The 19,615-nt window shown below is 42.4% G+C and overlaps 1 protein-coding gene and 1 long non-coding RNA gene across 2 annotated transcripts in view; both read right to left on the bottom strand.

Moving 5' to 3' along the window:
* The window catches only part of KATNAL2 (katanin p60 subunit A-like 2), a 93,927-nt gene extending 87,320 nt beyond the window's left edge, over positions 1-6,607 (bottom strand). Inside the window, exon 1 of the mRNA XM_011949353.1 lies at positions 6,497-6,607. Coding sequence (XP_011804743.1) covers positions 6,497-6,547 — 51 coding nt within the window. The 5' untranslated portion in view covers positions 6,548-6,607. The remainder of the gene's footprint in view (positions 1-6,496) is intronic.
* Positions 6,608-7,122: 515 nt separating this feature from the next.
* Positions 7,123-19,615, bottom strand: part of LOC105517003 — a 23,335-nt gene continuing 10,842 nt past the window's right edge. Inside the window, exons 2-3 of the long non-coding RNA XR_001002590.1 lie at positions 12,544-12,550; positions 7,123-7,348 (exon numbers count right to left, since the gene is read on the bottom strand). This is a non-coding gene — a long non-coding RNA (uncharacterized LOC105517003). The remainder of the gene's footprint in view (positions 7,349-12,543; positions 12,551-19,615) is intronic.

Genomic DNA, 19,615 nt, shown 5'->3' with positions numbered 1-19,615 from the left:
TCACTTGAATCCAGGAGGCGGAGGTTGCAGTGAGCCAAGATCATGCCACTGTACTCCCACCTGGTGACAGAGCAAAACTCCATCTCAGGAAAAAAAAAAAAAAAAAGAAAGAAAGAAAGAAAAAGAAAAGAAGGAAAAAGAGAAAACATATATCTATGGCAGAACCTTAGAGTGTTACAGAAATGAGGACACCAGGTTCCTCTGCAGTCATCAGGCACCTCCAAGGGCAGAAGTGAGGTATAAAGAACATGCTGAACAGAGTATTTCAGATTCCCTCCCATTCTCTAACTAAGTTACAATTCCTCCCCTACCCAGGCAGAAGACTGGACTACCAGGACTACCAGGACTACCTGAAGAAACGGATAATTCAGTGGAAGCCTATATACTGAAGAGAGGTGAAACCCCACCTTCCATTCCCTGCCTTCACCCCCATAAAGTCTTCCTCTGTTCCCTCCAACATTGCTGGCATCCAAACTTTTTTGCCCTTATTCCCTGAAGGAGAGCATAGAAATTGAAGGCCTCAGAAAAAAGGCCTACACATAACTGACATTTGGCATCCCCCAATGAAAAGGGCCCTAGTACCTGATCATCCTAAAGAAAAACTGTCATTATGAGACAAGTCTCCTCTAAAACACACAAATTCTAACTAACTTTTAGGTGTCTCATTCTTCTTCTTTTTTTTTTTTAGACAGGGTCTCCATGTGTTGCCTAGGTTGGAGTGCAGTGGTGTGATCACGGCTCACTGCAGCCTCAACCTGCCGGTCCCAAGTGATCTTCCCACTTTAGCCTTCTAGGTAGCTGGGACCACCAGCACTTGCCACCATGCCCAGTTCATTTTGCTTATTTTTTGTTGAGATGAGGTCTCACTATGTTGCCCAGGCTGGTCTCAAACTCCTGGACTTAAGCGACCCTCCCACCTCTGACACAGGGGCGGTGCCACCATGCCCAGCTAACTTTGTATTTTTAGTAGACACAGGGTTTCACCACGTTGCCCAGGCTGGTCTCGACCTCTGGCCTCAAGTACTCCATCTGCCTCAGCCTCCCAAAGTGTTGGCATTAGAGGTGTGAGCCACCATGCCCAGCCTAGGTGTCTCATTCTTAAAAATAAATGGACAACCATGTATCACTGACTTTTGAGGAAAATATCCCACATGAAAGACAAAACTACAAATTTAAAAATAGAAAAAGGAACATAAGGGGAAACAGACAAAATGTTAGAAGAAAAAGAGGTCGGGCGCGGTGGCTCATGCCTGTAATCCCAGCACTTTGGAAAGCCGAGGCGGGTGCATCATGAGGTCAGGAGTTCAAGACCAGCCTGGCCAAGATGGTGAAAGCCCGTATCTACTAAAAATACAAAAAAATTAGCAGGGCGTGGTGGCATGCGCCTGTAATCCCAGCTACTCTGGAGGCTGAGGCAGAGAATTGCTTAAACCTGGAGGGTCGAAGGTTGCAGTGAGCCGAGATCGCGCCACTGCACTCCAGCCTGGGTGACAGAGGGAGACTCTGTCTCAAAAAAAAAAAAAAGAAGAAGAAGAAGAAAGGAAGGAAGGAAGCAGGGAGGGAGGGAAGGAAACAAAGAGAAGGGAGGAAGGAAACAAAAGAAAGAAAAAGGGAGAGAAAGAAAGAAAAAGAAAGGCAGGCAGGCAGGAAGGAAAGGAAAATCTCCTCAGAGAGATGAAAGAAACCATGACATCTTGCAAGAACAAGATACAGTGAAAAAGGAACATTCAGCCATTAATAAAAAACATACCTGGGATGGCGGCGGTGGCTCACGCCTGTAATCCCAACACCTCAGGAGGCCCGGGCAGGTGGATCATGATGTCAAGAGTTCGAGATCAGCCTGATTAACATGGTTAAACCTCCATCTCTACTAAAAATACAAAAATTAGTCGGGCATGGTGGCATGCGCCTAGAGTCCCAGCTACTCGGGAGGCTGAGGCAGGAGAATCGCTGGAACCAGGAGGCAGAGGTTGCAGTGAGCCAAGATCGTGCCATTGCATTCTAGCCTGGGTGACAGAGTGAGACTTCACCTAACAAAAAAAAAAAAAAAAAAAAACTATACCTGCAGGCTGAGTGCCATGGCTCATGCCTATAATCCCAGCACTTTAGAAGGCCAAGGTGGTAGATGGGGAAAGATCACTCGAGGCCAGGGGTTTGAAACCAGCCTGTGCAACATAGTGAGATCTGTCTCTACAAAAAATAAAAAGTTTAACCAGGTGAGGTGGTGCACACTTGTAGTCCCAGCAACTTGGGAGGCTGAGGTGGTAGGATCATTTATGCCCAAGAATTCAAGGCTGCCATGAGCTAAATCATGCCAATGCACTCCAGCCTGGGAGAGACTGTCAGTTTCTAAAAAAGAAAGAAAGAAAGTAACTGGGGCCTGGGGTGGAGGCTCATGCCTGTAATCCCAGCACTTTGGGAGGCCGAGGCAGGCAGATCAACTGAGGTTGGGAGTTCAAGACCAGCCTGGCCAAAATGGAGAAACCCTATCTCTACTAAAAATACAAAATTAGCCAGGCGTGGTGGCGGGCACCTGTAGTCCCAGCTACTCGGGAGGCTGAGGCAGGAGATTCACTTGAATCCAGGAGGCGGAGGTTGCAGTGAGCTGAGATCACACCATTGCACTCTAGCCTGGGCATCAAGAGCAAAGCTCCATCTCAAAAAAAAGAGTATAAACATGTTATTTTGAAGAAGCTGCTAGAAGTCGAAGTAGTTGCTTCTGGGGAGCAGTAATTAATTAAGGGTCAGGTGAGGTGAAGCAGGAGACTCTTTTCTCAATTTTTGTTGAACTATTATAATTTTAAATGATGTGCTATTACTTTGTTAAAAATTAAAAATTGAAAATATGTGTAAATAAATAATTTGAAACAACGAAAATAAACCAAATACAAAGAAAATATTCTGAAAATCTCAATACAGTAGATGATGTAGGTGATCAGAGTGTCTTGTGGACGTGCAGCCCTCTTTATATCTAACACACTGGATCACATTCCCTCCTCCAGCTTCTCCAGATCCCTACTCAGCACAGTTCCTTGCACATAGACCCCAAGAGATCAAACCATCAGTGTGCATACCTAAATATTGCTCTTAGCACCATCTAGGGACTAAAACAAAAAATAAGGCTTGGGTTCCTGTCTTGCTTTCAAGTTTCAAGAAATTTATATTATCTATTACATGCAAGCAACAGATAATATAATTAATCCAATTAAATACTAAATATATGGTATAGACTATAAGGAGTTGTGAGACGTCAGATTAGGGAGAATGTGGCTGGAGCACTGAGAGGCAACACAGAAAATGGAGAGGAAGAGCATGGAGGTAGAGGTTGAGCTTTATTGCAGTGCTTTGTAGGTCTTGTCAAGATTTGGAGGGTTTATCACAAGTGTAATGGAAAGCCATTAAAAGGACCCCATTAAAAGAGTGGCACTATTTTAAGGAAATCACCCTGATCGTTGGATGAAGAATGGACTAGAGAGAGGCAAAAACCAATGGGAAATAGCTAAGACGCTATTAATGTGGTTCCAGTGAGAGAGTATGGAGGTTCAGATCAGGAGGTGGATGTGAAGATATGGATTATTAAAGATACATTATAGAAGTAGAATCAATAAAATTTGCTGATGTCTTCCTCTTGTAGAGGACAGAGGGGAGGGACTAGGAGAAAGAAAGAGCTAAGGATGACCCCCAGAATTCTGATTTCAGCAATCAGATGAATGGTGGTTTCATTGGGGTGGTTTCCCCAATGGAGAGACTGGGAAAGGTACAGGTTTTAGAGAGGACAGTAAAAAGTGAAGCATTAAGCCAGACACAATGGCTCATGCCTGTAATCCCAGCACTTTGGGAGGCCAAGGCAGGTGGATCACTTGAGCCCAGGAGTTTGAGACCAGCCCAGGTAACATGGTGAAACTCTCTACAAAAAATACAAAATTCAACCGAGTGTGGTGGTACATGCCTGTGATTCCAGCTTCTTGGGAAGTTGAGGTGGGGGAATCACTTGAGCCCAAGAGACTGAGGTTGCAGTGAGCTGAGATCACACCACTGCACTCCAGCCTGGGTGACAGAATGAGACCCTGTTGAAGAAAAGAAGAAAAAGGAGAAGGAGAAAAGGAAAAGGAGAAGGAGGAGAACAAGTAGTCGTTAAACAAGTTAAGATGCAAGGCATAGTGGCTCATGCCTATTAATTCCAGCACTTTGGGAGGCTGAGGTAGGAGGATCACTTGAGCCTAGGAGTTCAAGATCAGCCTAGGCAACATGGCAAAACCCATCTCTACTAAATATACAGAAAAATTAGCCGGGCATGGTGGTGCATGCCTGTAGTTCCTGCTACTTGAAAGGCTGGGGCAGGAGGATCCCTTGAGCAGGTTGAGACTGCAGTAAGCCGTGATCGCACCACCGCACTCCAGCCTGAGTGAAAGAGTGAAACCCTGTCTCAAACACATACACACACACACACACACACACACACACACATACACACAGTGCAGACAATGCAGATACTTGCAACACCCCAGTGGATATGTCAAGTAATCAGTTGATCCATTGTCCTCTCCACATTTTATCTTCTATCTTCTGGGTCATAGGTCTGGGGCTTAACGAAGAAGTCCAGTCGAGGTAGTTCGGGGGAGTTTTTAGCATATAGATAGTATTGGAAGTTTGGCCAAGCACGGTGGCTCACGCTTGTAATCTCAGCACTTTGGGAGGCCAAGGCAGGTGGATCATCTGAGGTCAGGAGTTCGAGACCTGCCTGACCAACATGGAGAAACTCCATTTCTGCTGAAACAAACAAACAAACAACAACAACAACAAAATAGCTGTGGTAGCACATGCCTGTAATCCCAGCTGGGAGGCTGAGGCAGGAGAATCGCTTGAACCTGGGAGGCAGCGGTTGCAGTGAGCTGAGATCACACCATTGCACTCCAGCCTGGGCAACAAAAGCAAAAGTCTGTCAAAAAAAAAAAAAAGAAGAAGAAGAAGAGGGAGAAGAAGGGGAAGAAGATGAAGAAGAGGAGTAGGAGGAGGAGGAGGAGGAAGAAGTTGGCTAGGCATAGTGGCTCATGCCTGAAATCCTAGCACTTTGGGAGGCCAAGGGGGGCAGATTGCCTGAGCTCGAAATTTTGAGACCAACCTGGGCAACATGGTGAAACCCCGTCTCCACTAAAAATACAAAAAATTAGCCGGGCATGGTGGCGCGTACCTGTAGTCCCAGCTACTCGGGAAGCTGAGGCAGGAGAACCACTTGAACCCGGGAGGTGGAGGCTGCAGTGAGCTGAGATCATGCTACTGCACTCCAGCCTGGCAAGACTCTGTCTCCAAAAAGATAAATTTATAAAAGATAGTACTAGAAGTCGTGAAAATATATGAGAAAGTTTACAGCTGTGTTTTTCAAATGTGCAGTTCGTGCTTAAAGTGCAAGTTTCAAGAAACCATCCCAGGGGGTTTCTGATTCAGTGTCTTGGTGAGGCCCAAGAATCTGCTCTAATAAAGGGTAACCCAGAAGATTCTGAGGCAGATAGTTCATGCTCAGATTGAAATAGGCTTAAGTACAATCCGGAGGTAAGGAAGTAGCAACAACATGTGTAGCCAACCCTTTCTAGAAGGTGGAGAGAAATAAACAGAGGTTGGTAACTGTAGAGGGGTATGAAGCAAAACAGAGGGTTACCTTTTTGTGTATTATTAGTTTTTAAAAGGTAGGAGATACTAGAGCTCTGGTTCATAACCTTGGCTACACACGGTAATCACTTGTTGAGCTTTCTAAAAATACTGACGCATAGGGCTCATCCCAAGCCAGTAATTCTGAACCTCTGGGAATGAGATCCAGGTAGACGTATTTTTTAACTTTAATTTTATTTTTCCTTCCCTCCGCCCCCACGTTGTTTTTATCTCCCCAGTGCCTGGCAGACAAGTGTGTCCTCAATTCATGTTCATCGCTGTGGAAAGAATTGCTGGCCAGTAGCAGATGATACAGACCATTAATGTATTTTATAACTCATATAATCTTCGTGTGAAAAAGATTACAGTCCAATTCCCTGACTTTCAAATGGAGAAACTGAAGCCCAAGAAGGGAATTAAATGCCTAAGATCTCTCGCCTTAGTAATGGTAAATCAAGATCAGAAGCCAATATTCTAACTCACTCCCAGATCAATGTTTTACTGCCTTTCAACAATCTAATTTTGACCACTCCCCAAATCCATTCACCCAATCAAGATCCAGCGTCTAATAACACTCAATACCTCATTTCCTCAATCAGGAACCGACCCTGCCGTCCCTTTCATCCGACCCGTTATCATCCCCAAACCCGCCTGCGTCTCATTTATTTTTCCCCCCGTTCACGGCTACAAACCAGGGATTTAACCACAGGGACTAAGCGCCTCTCACTGCGTTTGAGCTGCTCTAGTAGCGGACTCTGTCGCCATAGCAACCGGAGACTCGGAATCGGCCTGCAGCAACAGGAGGAGAGGTGCTCTTGATATAAGTATTTTTTATATATGCGTTCCTTACCGCTTCCCGCGCCTGATGCGTGAATTTGAGGGTCTGGTAGGAAAGCTCCATTAGACACTCTGCTAGGACCCGAGAGAAGGGAGAAGAGGAGTCAGTTACTGGGCTGACCCGTGGATCTAAGGAACCTGACGCTTAACCAGCCCGCCCCTTTCCGGATTGGCTAGAGCCTAGACACGCCCGCCAATCGCTGGCCACAGACGGATTCTTCAACATGCCAATCAGTGTTAGACCATGCATATTTAATCCAGAGTGTTTGCGTGACGCTGGCCAATGAAGAGATCGAGGAGGGAAGATTGGTAGAGCATGGGGCGGGCTTTGCAATTGTTTTGGTTTTCTTAATTCGTTTCTAAAATACAAGTTGACCCAGGGCTATATACCATAATATTTGTCCTTGATTTCAGCAGTTGTTCAGGCCTTTGCGACCCAAGGCTTCCATACTCAAGACCATATTTTGACGTCCCGTCTTCTCCTCCCTGGATTAGGGTAAAGGTTTGGAAATCCCTTCTGCTTTTCTTTGAAATTCTCTATGCATGGTCTACCTAGACTGGACGAATCTGCTGTGGACACTTTGGTTGTCAAGAGCCTTCTGGGATGCATACTGTGCATCATCAAACTTTCCCTTCTCCTCCAACTCCCTTCACATCAGACCTGTTCTCATTAAAGTTGAAAAACATGGACGTGTTTTCCTCTGCTCCATTTTCTTCATAGTGTTAACTAGTCTGTTTCTTCAATGTCTTTCCCTTCTGTCTCTCTTGCTGTGAATCCTATTCCAAATCATTCCTTCATCATTATCTTCGGTCTTCTTCATCCATTTCTCCCTGCAGGATACAAAAATATTCAAGTCTCCTCAATCTACAAAAAAAGATTCTCATAAGTGTTGAACTGAATCACCTCTCTCCCATTCAGGGCAAGGTTTCTGAAAGGACTAGCTATCCGCTTCCTCATTTCCTCACCTTCCGTCCATTTCTCAACACATTCTGGTCCTGCTCCTTTGAAGCAGTTCTTGCCAGAGTCGTCAATAACTTCCTGATTGGGAAATCCGATTACAGATTATTTAATATTATTTATCTTATTCCAACATGGCACCATGTGAAATTGTTGACCACTTTATAATTAATAATTATAACTGTAATTTATTAAACATCTACAGCACCAATGTACTATGTGATTTACTTGGCTATCTAATATAATCCTAACACAACATGGAGAAATTATTAATGCCCCAATTTACAGTTATGCAAACAGGCTCAAAAATCCAAATAAGTAGCTCTAGGTAGAGTTAGGATGCAAATCTGTTTCCTGACTGAAGCCAGTGCTCTTTTCACTATGCCTTGCTTCTACCCTTCCTGTCTAGGCTCACCTCTAATTCCCACCTGGATACAGGCAACCCCACTCTAACACAAGCGAACTGCTTACAATGCTTGTGAATGACTGATGAGTAGTTCTTTGGCTTGAAGGACCACTCTCATCCCTGCTGCATAAGAAAAAGTCTATATCGGCTGGGTGCAGTGGCTCACGCCTGTAATCCCAGCACTTTGGGAGGCCTCGGCAGGCAGATCATGAGGTCAGGAGATCGAGACCATCCTGGTTAACATGGTGAAACCCCGTCTCTGCTAAAAAATACACACACACACACACACAAAATTAGCTGGGGCGTGGTGGCGGGCACCTGTAGTACCAGCTACTCGGGAGGCTGAGGCAGGAGAATGGCGTGAATCCGGGAGGCAGAGCTTGCAGTGAGCCAAGATCTCGCCACTGCACTCCAGCCTGCACGACAGAGCAAGACTGTCTCAAAAAAAAAAAAAAGGAAAGGAAAGAAAAAGAAAAATGTATTGCCTGCTAAGACAGTTCAAAAATCACCTTCTGGGATAATTCAATGGCATTTTCTCCTAACAATCAACTATACTTATCTTAGGTGAAGCTTAGGCAGAGAACAAATTAGTTCCTGATTCCACAACATACTTTCATATTGCACTTATCACATTGTTTTTTGACATATGGCTTTCAAAAAGTTAAAAATGTGATTCTTTGATATGAATGAACACCTGTGAATGATTTTGCCTAACTCATTAATGAGGGAGCCAATAAGATGGTAAAACTGGTTTAAAGAACATTATAAGGAACTGAATATTTACAGACATTTTTAGAAAACAATGTTAGTAGAGTATCCCTTAGCATCTACTGGAAACTGGTTCTATGGTTCCCACTGATACCAAAATTGGGGATGCTTATGTTCCTCATATGAAATGTCATACTACTTGCATATAAGTACGCACATCTTCCTGTATACTTTATGTATTTATTTATTTTTTATTTTTTTGAGACAGAGTCTTGCTCTGTCACCCAGGCTGGAGTGTAGTGGCATAATTTTGGTTCACTGCAACCTCTGCCTCCTGGGTTCAAGCAATTCTCCTGCATCAGTCTCCTGAGTAGCTGGGGTTACAGGCACATGCCACCAGGCCCAGCTAATTTCCATATACTTTATTTTTTATTTTTATTTATTTATTTATTTTGAGACAAAGTCTCACTCTGTTGCTCAGCCTGGAGTGCAGCGACGTGATCTCAGCTCACTGCAACCTCCGCCTTCCTAGTTCAAGTGATTCTCCTGCCTCAGCCTCCTGAGTAGCTAGGATTACAGGCACCCACCACCACATCCAGCTAATTGTTGTATTTTTAGTATAGATGGGGTTTCACCATGTTGGCCAGGCTGGTCTCGAACTCCTGACCTCAAGTGATCCACCCCCCTCTTGACCTCCCAAAGTGCCGGGATTACAGGTGTGAACCACTGGTCTCGAACTCCTGACCTCAAGTGATCCACCCCCCCTTGACCTCCCAAAGTGCTGGGATTACAGGTGTGAACCACTGCTTCCAACTCATCCCGTATACTTGAAAACATCTCTAGATTACTTAATACCTAATACAATGTAAATTCTGTGTTAATAGTCACTCTACTGCATTTTTATTTGTATTAATTTTTATTGTTGTACTATTTATTTTTATTTTAATATTTTCAATTCTTAGTTGGTTGAATCCCCAGATGCCAAACCTGTGGATACAGAGGGCCAACTTTATAAGACTGCTAGATTAGATACAAAACCTGTTAATGTCTTACAAGGCAATGAAACTATAACCTTTGAAATTGTCTTTTCTGAGGGACACAAATCTGTTAGTCAACATTATTCGACTAAGAGTCCTTAATTAAGAGTAAGTCTCGAAGTCAAATAAAGACACATTCCTCTACTTTTGGCCACTTTCATTTAAATTTTAACAAATTAAATACAATCAAAAATCTAATTCCTCCGTTACCCTAGACACATTTCAAGTATTCAATTGTCACATGTATCTAGTGCTACTGTATTGAACAGCACAGATATAAAACATTTCCATCACTGCCAGTCCTATTGGATGGTGGTGCTGTAGATAATCAAATAATACTTGATTGGAACTTTTTTTTTTTTTTGAGATGGAGTCTCCTCGCCCAGGCTGGAGTGCCATGACGTGATCTTGGCTCACTGCAACTTCCACCTTCCGGGTTCAAGCAATTCTCTGCCTCAGCCTCCTGAGTATCTGGGATTACAGGCATCCACCATCACGCTTGGCTAATTTTTGTATTTTTAGTAGAGACGGGGTTTCACCATGTTGGCCATGCTGGTCTTGAACTCCTGACCTCAGGTGATCCACTTGCCTCAGTCTCCCAAGTGTTGGGATAACAGGCGTGAGCCACTGCGCCCAGTGACTGGAACTCTTAAATGATGCTTGATCCTTGACTGCGCTTCCTAAACAGTAGAACACTGAAGAAACATGCTGTGTTCCTTTTTGCCTTATTTCCAAATTTAAGATAGTTTTTCTAGAGAATCTCCTCCACGTGATCATTAGCTTTCAAACTTTTCTAAGCAGGAAGCATATTAAGAAATATATTTTAGCCAGGTGCGGTGGCTCACACCTGTAATCCCAGCAATTTAGAAGGCTGAGGCAGGAGGATCACTTCAGCCCAGGAATTTGAGGCCAGCCAGGACAGCAGTATGTTGTAGTAGAGACAGGGTTTGTCCCTGTCTCTACTAAAATTAAAAAAATCAGCCAGGCATGGTGGCACGCCTGTAGTCTCAGTTACTTGAGCGCCAGAGGACAAGGCTACAGTGAGCCGTGGTCATGCCACCGCACTCCAGCCTGGGTGACAGAGCAAGACCCTGTCTCAAAAACAAACAAACAAAAAAACAAAACAAAACAAAAACAAAGCCAGGCAGGGTGGCTCACACCTATAATCTCAGCCCTTTGAGAGGCCAAGGCAAGCAGATCACTTCAGGTCAAGAGTTTAAGACCAGCCTGGCCAACATGGTGAAACCTCATCTCTACTGGAAACACAAGAATTAACCAGGGGTAGTGGCACATGCCTGTATTACCTGCTACTTAGCAGGCTAAGGCAAGAGGATCTCTTGAACATGGGAGGCAGAGGTTGCAGTGAGCCGAGATCACACCACTGTAGTCCAGCCTGGGTGACAGAGTAAGACTCTGTCTCAATTTAAAAAAAAAAAAAAAAGTAACACAATAAGAAATACATTTTACAGCTGGGCACGGTGGCTCCCGCCTGTAATCCCAGCACTTTGGGAGGCCGAGGAAGGCAGACAGGCAGATCAAGAGGTCAGGAGTTCGAGACCATGCTGGCCGATATAGTGAAATCCCATCTCTACTAAAAATACAAAAATTAGCCAGGTGTGGTGGCATTAACCTGTAGTCCCAGCTACTCGGGAGGCTGAGGCAGAAGAATCACTTGAACTGGGGGTGCAGAGGTTGCAGTGAGCTGAGATCATGACACTGCACTCCAGCCTGAGCAACAGAGTGAGACTCTGTCTCAAAAAAAAAAAAAAAAAAAAGGAAATACATTTTACATGAGGACCCAGGATATAGGTATATAACAAATTGAACTCAAGTTTATTGAAATACTTACGCTTACTATTGTGATGCCCTTTGATATTCTCTGCTTCTCTTCTTTAAAATGCTCACTGTTATGTAATAATCCTCTAGCATTCACAAACTGAAGTTTGAAAAACAGTACTAGTCTGAAACTTCCTTGAGGGTACTTTTTAAAAACTTATTATTTCATCATGCTTAGTATAGCTAATGGAATCAGGAAATATTTATTGAACAAAAAACTGATTCTCTTTTTCACTCCTTATTCTGTAAGATTTCATTTTGAAGAAAGAAATTTGCTACAGAAATGTTTTCAAAGAGCTTCTTCCTCTGGCCATATCAAATAACTAGTACTGGACTAGATCTGCTACTCAAAACAACTAGAAAACTAGACCATTACACAACAAACTAAACAAGATAAATAGTTTTTGCAAATAAGACAATAGGCATCACAGAAATGAGATACAAGAGGGAAGAAAAACAATTAAGGTGAGCCCTGCAATCATGCTAGATTTCTGTGTGGAAGTACTTTTTAGACGTTAGTACAGGAAGAAGGAACAAAAATAGAGCATGTTAGCTTCACTAAGTTGAGAGATAGAAGTTTGGGGATGCTGAATCAGGTTAAACTTGCAGGACAAATTGTTAACAGAAGAAAGCAGTCCTGATACAGACCTGATACAAAAGAGGGTTCTTAAATCTTGCACAAGAAAAAATTCAGGGTGACTCCATAAAGTGAAAGCAAATTTATTAGGAAAGTAAAGGAATGGCTCCTCCGTAGGCATGGCAGCCCTGAGGGCTGCTGGCTGCCCATTTTTTGGTTATTTATTGATTATATGCTAAACAAGGAGTGGATTATTCTTGCCTCCCCTTTTTAGACCATATAGGGTAACTTCCTAACATTGCCATGGCACTTGTAAACTGTTACGGTGCTGGTGGGAGTGTAGCAGTGAGAACGACCAGGGGTCACTCTCATTGCCATCTTTGTTTTGGTGGATTTTGGCCAGCTTCTCTACTGCAACCTGTTTTATCAGCAACGTCTTTATGACCTGTATCTTGTGCTGACCTCCTATCTCATCCTGTGACTTAGAATGCCTTAACCCTCTGGTAATGCAGCCCAGTAGTTCTCAGCCTCATTTTACCCAACTCCTATTCAAGACTGAGTTGCTGTAGTTCAAATGCCTGACAAAATTACTGGAAAAGAATGAGTACACAGAAAAAGACTTCTAGAAATTTGTATAGGAGTCTCCTTGTGTCTTTGGATGAATTCTAACTTGTGTGTGCAAAGGATGAAAGTCCATGAGACCATACACATCAAAAAACATGGAAAGAACAACTTCCAGAGAGCTGCAAGTAGAAAAATTAGCATTACTCACACAGGCCTGAGAGAAATTCATAGTTGGAGTAGTCAGAGTACTATTCCAAATCCTGTTGACCAAACCCTGACAAGGTTTAAAACAAGCCTCAAAAGTGCCTAACAAAAGAAAACCCAGCATTCTTTAAAGGAAGAAAACAAAATTTAGGTACTCAACATCTTATTCACAACATCCAACATCCAACAATATCCAACCAATGAACAGGAGAAAAATAAATCATTAGAAACATATCCAGGAATTACAGAGATGATAGAATAGCAGACAAGGACTTTAAAATAACTATTATTGTGGTCAAGAAAGGAAAACTATGAGCATAATGAGGAGACATAGAAGATATTATAATGGAACAAAACGAACTTGTTTGTTTGAGACAGTGTCCTGCTCTGTCATCAGGCTGGAGTCTGGAGTGCGGTGGTGCAATCTCAGCTCACTGCAACCTCCACCTCGCGAGTTTAAGCGATTCCCCTGCCTCAGCCTCCCAAGTAGCTGGGATTACAGGCACACGCCACCACGCCTGGCTAAATTTTGTATTTTAGTAGAGACGGGTTTTCACCACGTTGGCCAAGATGGTCTCAATCTCCTGACCTCGTGATCCACCTGCCTCGGCCTCCCACAGTGTTGGGATTACAGGTGTGAGCCACCGCGCCCGACCTAAAATGAACTTCTGAAATTAAAGATTTACTGGGTGAGCTTAATAGCAGATGATAATTGCAGAAAAAGGATCAGTGAACTTGGTGATGTAACAGTAGAAACTATCCAAGATGAAATATATGGAGAACAAAAGGGTGTGTTAGATATGAGTTCTAAATTTCTTTTCAAAGAATTAATATGTTAGTATGTTCAATTGTTTGCCTTCTACTTTTAAACTTAACTTCCTCATAAAGCAATGTTTTTCAATTACCTACTCCACCCTAACTCATTCCGATTACCGGCTACCAGCTCTGCCCTGACTCCCGCCAAATGACTCACCCTGTCATTCTCTTTAAATTAGCCAATTGGAATTAGTCAAGCCTGTGCGGTCTAACCCAAGACAATAGGGGAAGGACACAGCAGCAGGGGTCACGTGCATCTGGTATAAGAACCCCTTCCCCTCCCTTGTCCAAGCGTGCGCTCACCATTGCTCCACCTGTAAGGGTAGGCACTCTTCTATAGAAGCAACTTGACTTGCTGAGAATTAAAAAGAAAATTTTATATTCGAGTGCTATTCCTTTTGCCACACCAAAACTTTAGATGTGACAGCTGGAAAACAAAAATAAACAGAGTCTTTTTAGGGTAACATTAAGCATTCTAATATGTGCAAAATTGACTCCAAAATGGAAGAAAGCAGAACTTTTTTTGAAGAAATTATTTACACACCTGTAGTCCCAACAACTCAATAGGAGTGAGACTTGTCTCAAAAAAAAGAAACAAAATTTGACTATTTGGTGGATATGAAAATAGAGCTCAAGCCTATTTTCCCCATGTGCCTATGTTTCCCAAGGCACATTATTTTTATTTTCATTTTTTGCTTTTCCTCCCCACCCTTCCCCACCTCCAAGGCACATTATTTTTTAAAGTATTGAAAAAATACAATCCAATTTTAGTTGGAGAAAACCAATTATTCCACTTATTATTTCTGTGACAGCAAGGATGTTTTGTAAGGTGATTTCTGAATGGGTGTTGTTGTTGTTGTTGTTGTTTTGAGATGGAATCTGGCTTTGTTGCTCAGGCTGGAGTGCAGTGGCACGATCTCAGCTCAGTGCAACCCCCACCTCCCGGGATCAAGCGATCCTCCTGCCTCAGTAGACCCACCATCCCTACCCCCAGTAGCTGGGTTTACAGGTGCTTGCCACCACACCTGGCTAATTTTTGTATTTTTATTAGAGATGAGGTTTCGCCATGTTGGCCAGGCTGGTTTCAGACTCCTGACCTCAGGTGATCCACCCACCTTGCATCCCAAAATGTTGGAATTCTGAGTGTTTTTTAATAACTTTCTTTGTTTTTGGAGACAAGGTCTTGCCCTCTCAGGCGGGAGTACAGTAGCACCATCATAATAGCTCATTGCAGCCTGGAACTCCTGGGTTCAAGTGATCCTCCCACCTCAGCCTCCCAACTTTCTGGGACTATAGGAGTGTGCCACCATACACAGGTAATTTTTAAATTTTTTTGTAGAGCAGGAGTCCAGCTATGTTAGCTAGGCTGGTCTCAAACTCCTGGCCTCAAGTGATTGTCCCAACTCGGCCTCCCAAAATGCTGGGATTCTGGCTAATCATAAGCTTTTTGTTTTATTAACTCTCTTCAAATCATACGTTAATTCATCAAACCCTTTCTCTCCTTGTCCCCTCCCTACCTTGGAATTCTGTATTCACAGCCTCATTTATGTCAAACTGTCTTCAGCAGAGCTTCTCTAGGCATGCAAGAATAAGAGGGAGTTTTCAAGAATGACAAGAAATGTGCCTGCCTAACTGCAAACCTTGTGATACTCAACTACAAGCCGTCTCTGAATATATATTGTTAAAACTCCATTTTTTTTATGTTTCTAAAAAATGTATCCTGTCATTCTTTAAACACTATCAACTCTGTCAAAGAGAGAGAGAGCGTTTTAATCACACCGACATTCTGTGTTGGTATATATCCTCTCTGCCAAAGATTGTTGGAATATAAGACTAAAGAGCTTTTATTGGATCTTATCCACAGATAGAGTGAAATCTGGTTTTTGCCCCATCACTGTTATTTTCTAATTTACCCTGAATGGTATCACAACGTTGGCCCTGTCTTCCCAACTTCATCTCCACTGCAGTCCTATTACCGGCCTTCCTGTAGCCCCACATAACAGTTCAGAGCTCTGCTCTGAAGTCATATAGGCCAGGGCTGGAATCTTGCCCCATCACTAACTCCTGATTTTAGGAAAGGTATTGGATCTGTTCAAACCTTGTTTCTTCATATGCAAAATGGGAACAGTAATAATCTCTCATAATGTGGTAGGGATTAAATGAGACAATGAGTGGAAAGGACTGCCTTACTCAAGTTTCCTTGATTTAGAGATTGTTTGCTTTTTTTGTTTTTAAGAGAATGAATAATTAACAAAACAAAGAGACTTAGCTCTGTTAGTTTTAAAAATGAAGGCGGTGTATTTCACTGGAAGGATAGCAGGGTAACCTATCTCATTAAGCCAAGGAAACATTGAGCAACAAGCTTCAGAAAGGGCAGAGACCAGTGTAGCTTCAGGGGCCTCAGCAGCTGTTCCCTTCACTCAAAAGTGTCCTGCCATTAGTATGACTCATCTTCAAACTTCTTTAGCCTACACATCAACCAGCTCAAACTTGCAAGGAAAAGAATGCTGTCTCTGGCTAATGGATGGACTTTTCTCAATCAGTGTTGCTTTCAAATCAAATCAATTGTGGCTAGCATGCAGGATCTCAGATATGAATAGGTCCGCAGGGCCTATAAGAAGGAAAATGAAGTTGATATGCACTCCAAAAAGTATGTGATTCCAGTGCTTGGAAATGCCTGGCACATGATGAATACTTTATGGGTTTTGGCTATTAGTGTTGTTACTGTTAATAGAATACCCAGTAATTTTCAGCCTCTATACATTTGATTCTGCCATATTTTACCACTGAGATGACATCCCTTCTCTTTTTGAATGAAAATAAATCTTTCTTTTCTTTTCCTTTTTTTTTTTTTTTTTTGACGGAGTCTCATTCTGCCACCCAGGCTGGAGTGCAGTGGCGCAATCTTGGCTCACTGCAATCTCCACCTCCCGGGTTCAACAATTCTCCTGCCTCAGCCTCCCAAGGAGCTGGGACTACAGGTGCGAGCCACCACACTTGGCTAATTTTTGTCTTTCTAGTAGAGACAGGGTTTCACCATGTTGGCCAGGATGGTTTTGATCTCCTGACCTTGTGATCCACCTGCCTCGGCCTCCCAAAGTGCTGGGATTACAGGCATGAGCCACCACGCCTGGCCTCATTTCTTCATTTGTTGTGAAAATACTTATTTCATACTTGATGTGAGTCAAACAATGTTCTTGGCAATGGGGATAGAGTAGAGAATAAAGTCCCTGCGTTCATGGAACTTACATGCTAGTAAAGGACTGGGGGTGCAGGAATTTATCATCCCCATAATACATGAATTAATATAATTTGAGGTAGTGACATATTCCATAAAGAAAATCAAGCAGTTTGAGAGGATAGATAATGATAATGGAGGAAGGATAGTGATACTAAGTGAACCAGGGACAAAGGGTGTTGAAACAATGGACTGCAAAATGTGATAAGGCATTTGATTCTTATTTTTAAGAGTAATGTAAACCCACTGAAATTTTGCGAATAGAACTATGATGAGATCTAATTTATATTTATAAAACATTATTCTGGATGTTATATGGAATGAGAGAGAAAGCAAGGAGATAAGATAGATGGCTACTGCAAGTTATCCAGGTCAAATGGTGGCAGCAGCAGTGGAAGTATTGAAGAATGATCCAAGTTAGGATATATTTTGTATCTATTTTGTTATAAAATATCTTAATCATACAAGTGTAAGTGTAGAGAATAATACATTGGTATATTCACCTTCCAGGTCTATCAAATCCTAACACTTTGCTGTATTTGCTTCAGATCTTTTCTTTTTTAAAGGAAGAAAACTGTGTAAGTATAGCAGAATCCCCAAAATAGCCTTTACAGATCCTACTCCCATCCCCCAAAGGTACCAGATGTCCTGGTTTTGATAGTCACCATTCACATGTAAGGTTTTGAATTTTTATCACACATGTATATATCCATGAATATACAGCATTTATGTTTTTTGAAAAATGTATATAAAGAGTAGATAACTTTTTCCAACTTGATCTTTTCATTTAACATTGTTTTTGAGATTGCCCATGCTTTTATATGTAGCTCTAGTTTATTCATTTTTTTCTTATTCTACACAAAGCATTTTTATAAATTTTTTGAGACAGTCTTGCTCTGTCACCCAGGAGTGCAGTGGCACAAACATGGCTCACTGCAGCCTCAACTTTCCAGGCCCAAGTGATCCTCCCACCTCAGCCTCCCAATTACCTGGGACTACAGGTGTGCACCACCATGCACAGCTAATTTTTGTATGAAGCGGGGTCTCCCTATGTTGCCCCAGCTGGTTTCTAACTCCTGGGCTCAAGTGACCCTCCTGCCTCGGCTTCCCAGAGTGCTAGGATTACAGGTGCAAGCCACCAAGCCTGGCCCACATAGCATTCTTTTGCAGGAATATATCACAGTATCTACTGTCATGTTGATGGACAGGTTCAGTTATCATTTCTTCATGATTACAAACAGTGACACAATAAATATCCTTGTACATGTCTCCTAGTGCACATGTACATGTATAAGAGTTTCTCTAGGTTAGTGCTTCCTAAACTTTTTCAGGTCATATAACTCAGAAATGATAAAATTTGTGTTACATTGGTAAGCTAGAGGGAATCTAGAAGCATCTATATATGCGGCTTGGTGAAAAAGATCACACAAACATTGATACATTATTATTAACTAAAGCCCATACTTTATTCAGATTTCTTTAGTTTGTACCTAGTGTTCTTTTCTGTTTCAGGATCCCAGCCAGGATACCAAACAACATTTATCTAATACAAAATAAAAATAAATAGAAAATAATAAAAATAAAAATTTTAAAAAACAAAAAATATTTAGCTATTACATCTCCTTAGTGTCCTCTAGGCTGTGACAGTTTCTCTGACTTTTTTTTGATGACCTTTACACTTTTAGGAGTACTGGACAGGTATTCTGTAGAATGTCTCTCAATTGAAATTTGTCTATGGTTTTCTCAAGAAAAACTGGGGTTATGCAATTTAGGAAGATCACAGAGGTAAAGTACCATTCTCATCAGACCATATTCAGAATTCATACTCTTATAGTGGCTTCTCACACCTCATCAGAACCTGGAAAGTGATGAAAAACTGCCTCAGGACAGCCTTTCTGATAGAGAGGTGAGTGAAAAACAGTTTAGCAGTTCCTCACAAACCTCCCACGTTGGTTTATAGTCACTCAATATTGTTTTACGGCATACCTAGTAATTTCTTTTTAGAAGAATTTTTGCTCTGTTGCCCAGGCTGGAGTGGAATGGCATGATCTCGTCTCACTGCAACCTCTGCCTACCAGGTTCAAGAGAATCTCCTGCCTAAGCCTCCTGAGTAGCTGGGATTACAGGCACCCGCCACCACACCCGGCCAATTTTAAAAATATTTTTAGTAGAGATGGGCTTTCACCATGTTGGCCAGGCTGGTCTCAAACTCCTCACCTCAAGTGATCCACCTGCCTCGGCCTCCCAAAGTGCTGGGATTACAGGCATTAGCCACTGTGTCTGGCCCATAAATTTGGATATGTAGTATTTTCATCATCATTCAGGTAAACAGTTTTAAATTTTTCATTGTGATTTCTCTTTTGACCCCTAGATTATTTATTTGAGATGGAATCTCACTGTGTTGCCCAAGCTGGTCTCAAACTTATGGGCTCAATTGATCTCCCTACCTAAGCCTCTTGAATAGCTGAGAATACAGGTGCATACCACCATGCCCAACACCCCTAGGTTATGTAGAAAAGTATTTCTTAATTTTTAAATATAAAAATTAAGATTTTCTGGTAATTATTCATTATTGATTTCTAGCTTAACTGTACACAGACCATACTCTGTATGATTTCAATTCTTTAAAATTTAAGGGCACTTGCTCTATTGTCAGAGTATATTCAACTTTTACAAATAGTCCATGTGCGTTTCAAATAACACATTTGAGGCCGGGCGCGGTGGCTCAAGCCTGTAATCCCAGCACTTTGGGAGGCCGAGACAGGCGGATCACAAGGTCAGGAGATCG

This window comes from Colobus angolensis, unplaced genomic scaffold (assembly GCF_000951035.1).
Source record: "Colobus angolensis palliatus isolate OR3802 unplaced genomic scaffold, Cang.pa_1.0 Scaffold299, whole genome shotgun sequence".
NCBI lineage: Eukaryota > Metazoa > Chordata > Mammalia > Primates > Cercopithecidae > Colobus > Colobus angolensis.
Note: the sequence above shows the minus strand (reverse complement) of the source record. Positions and strands in the feature narration are given on the sequence as shown.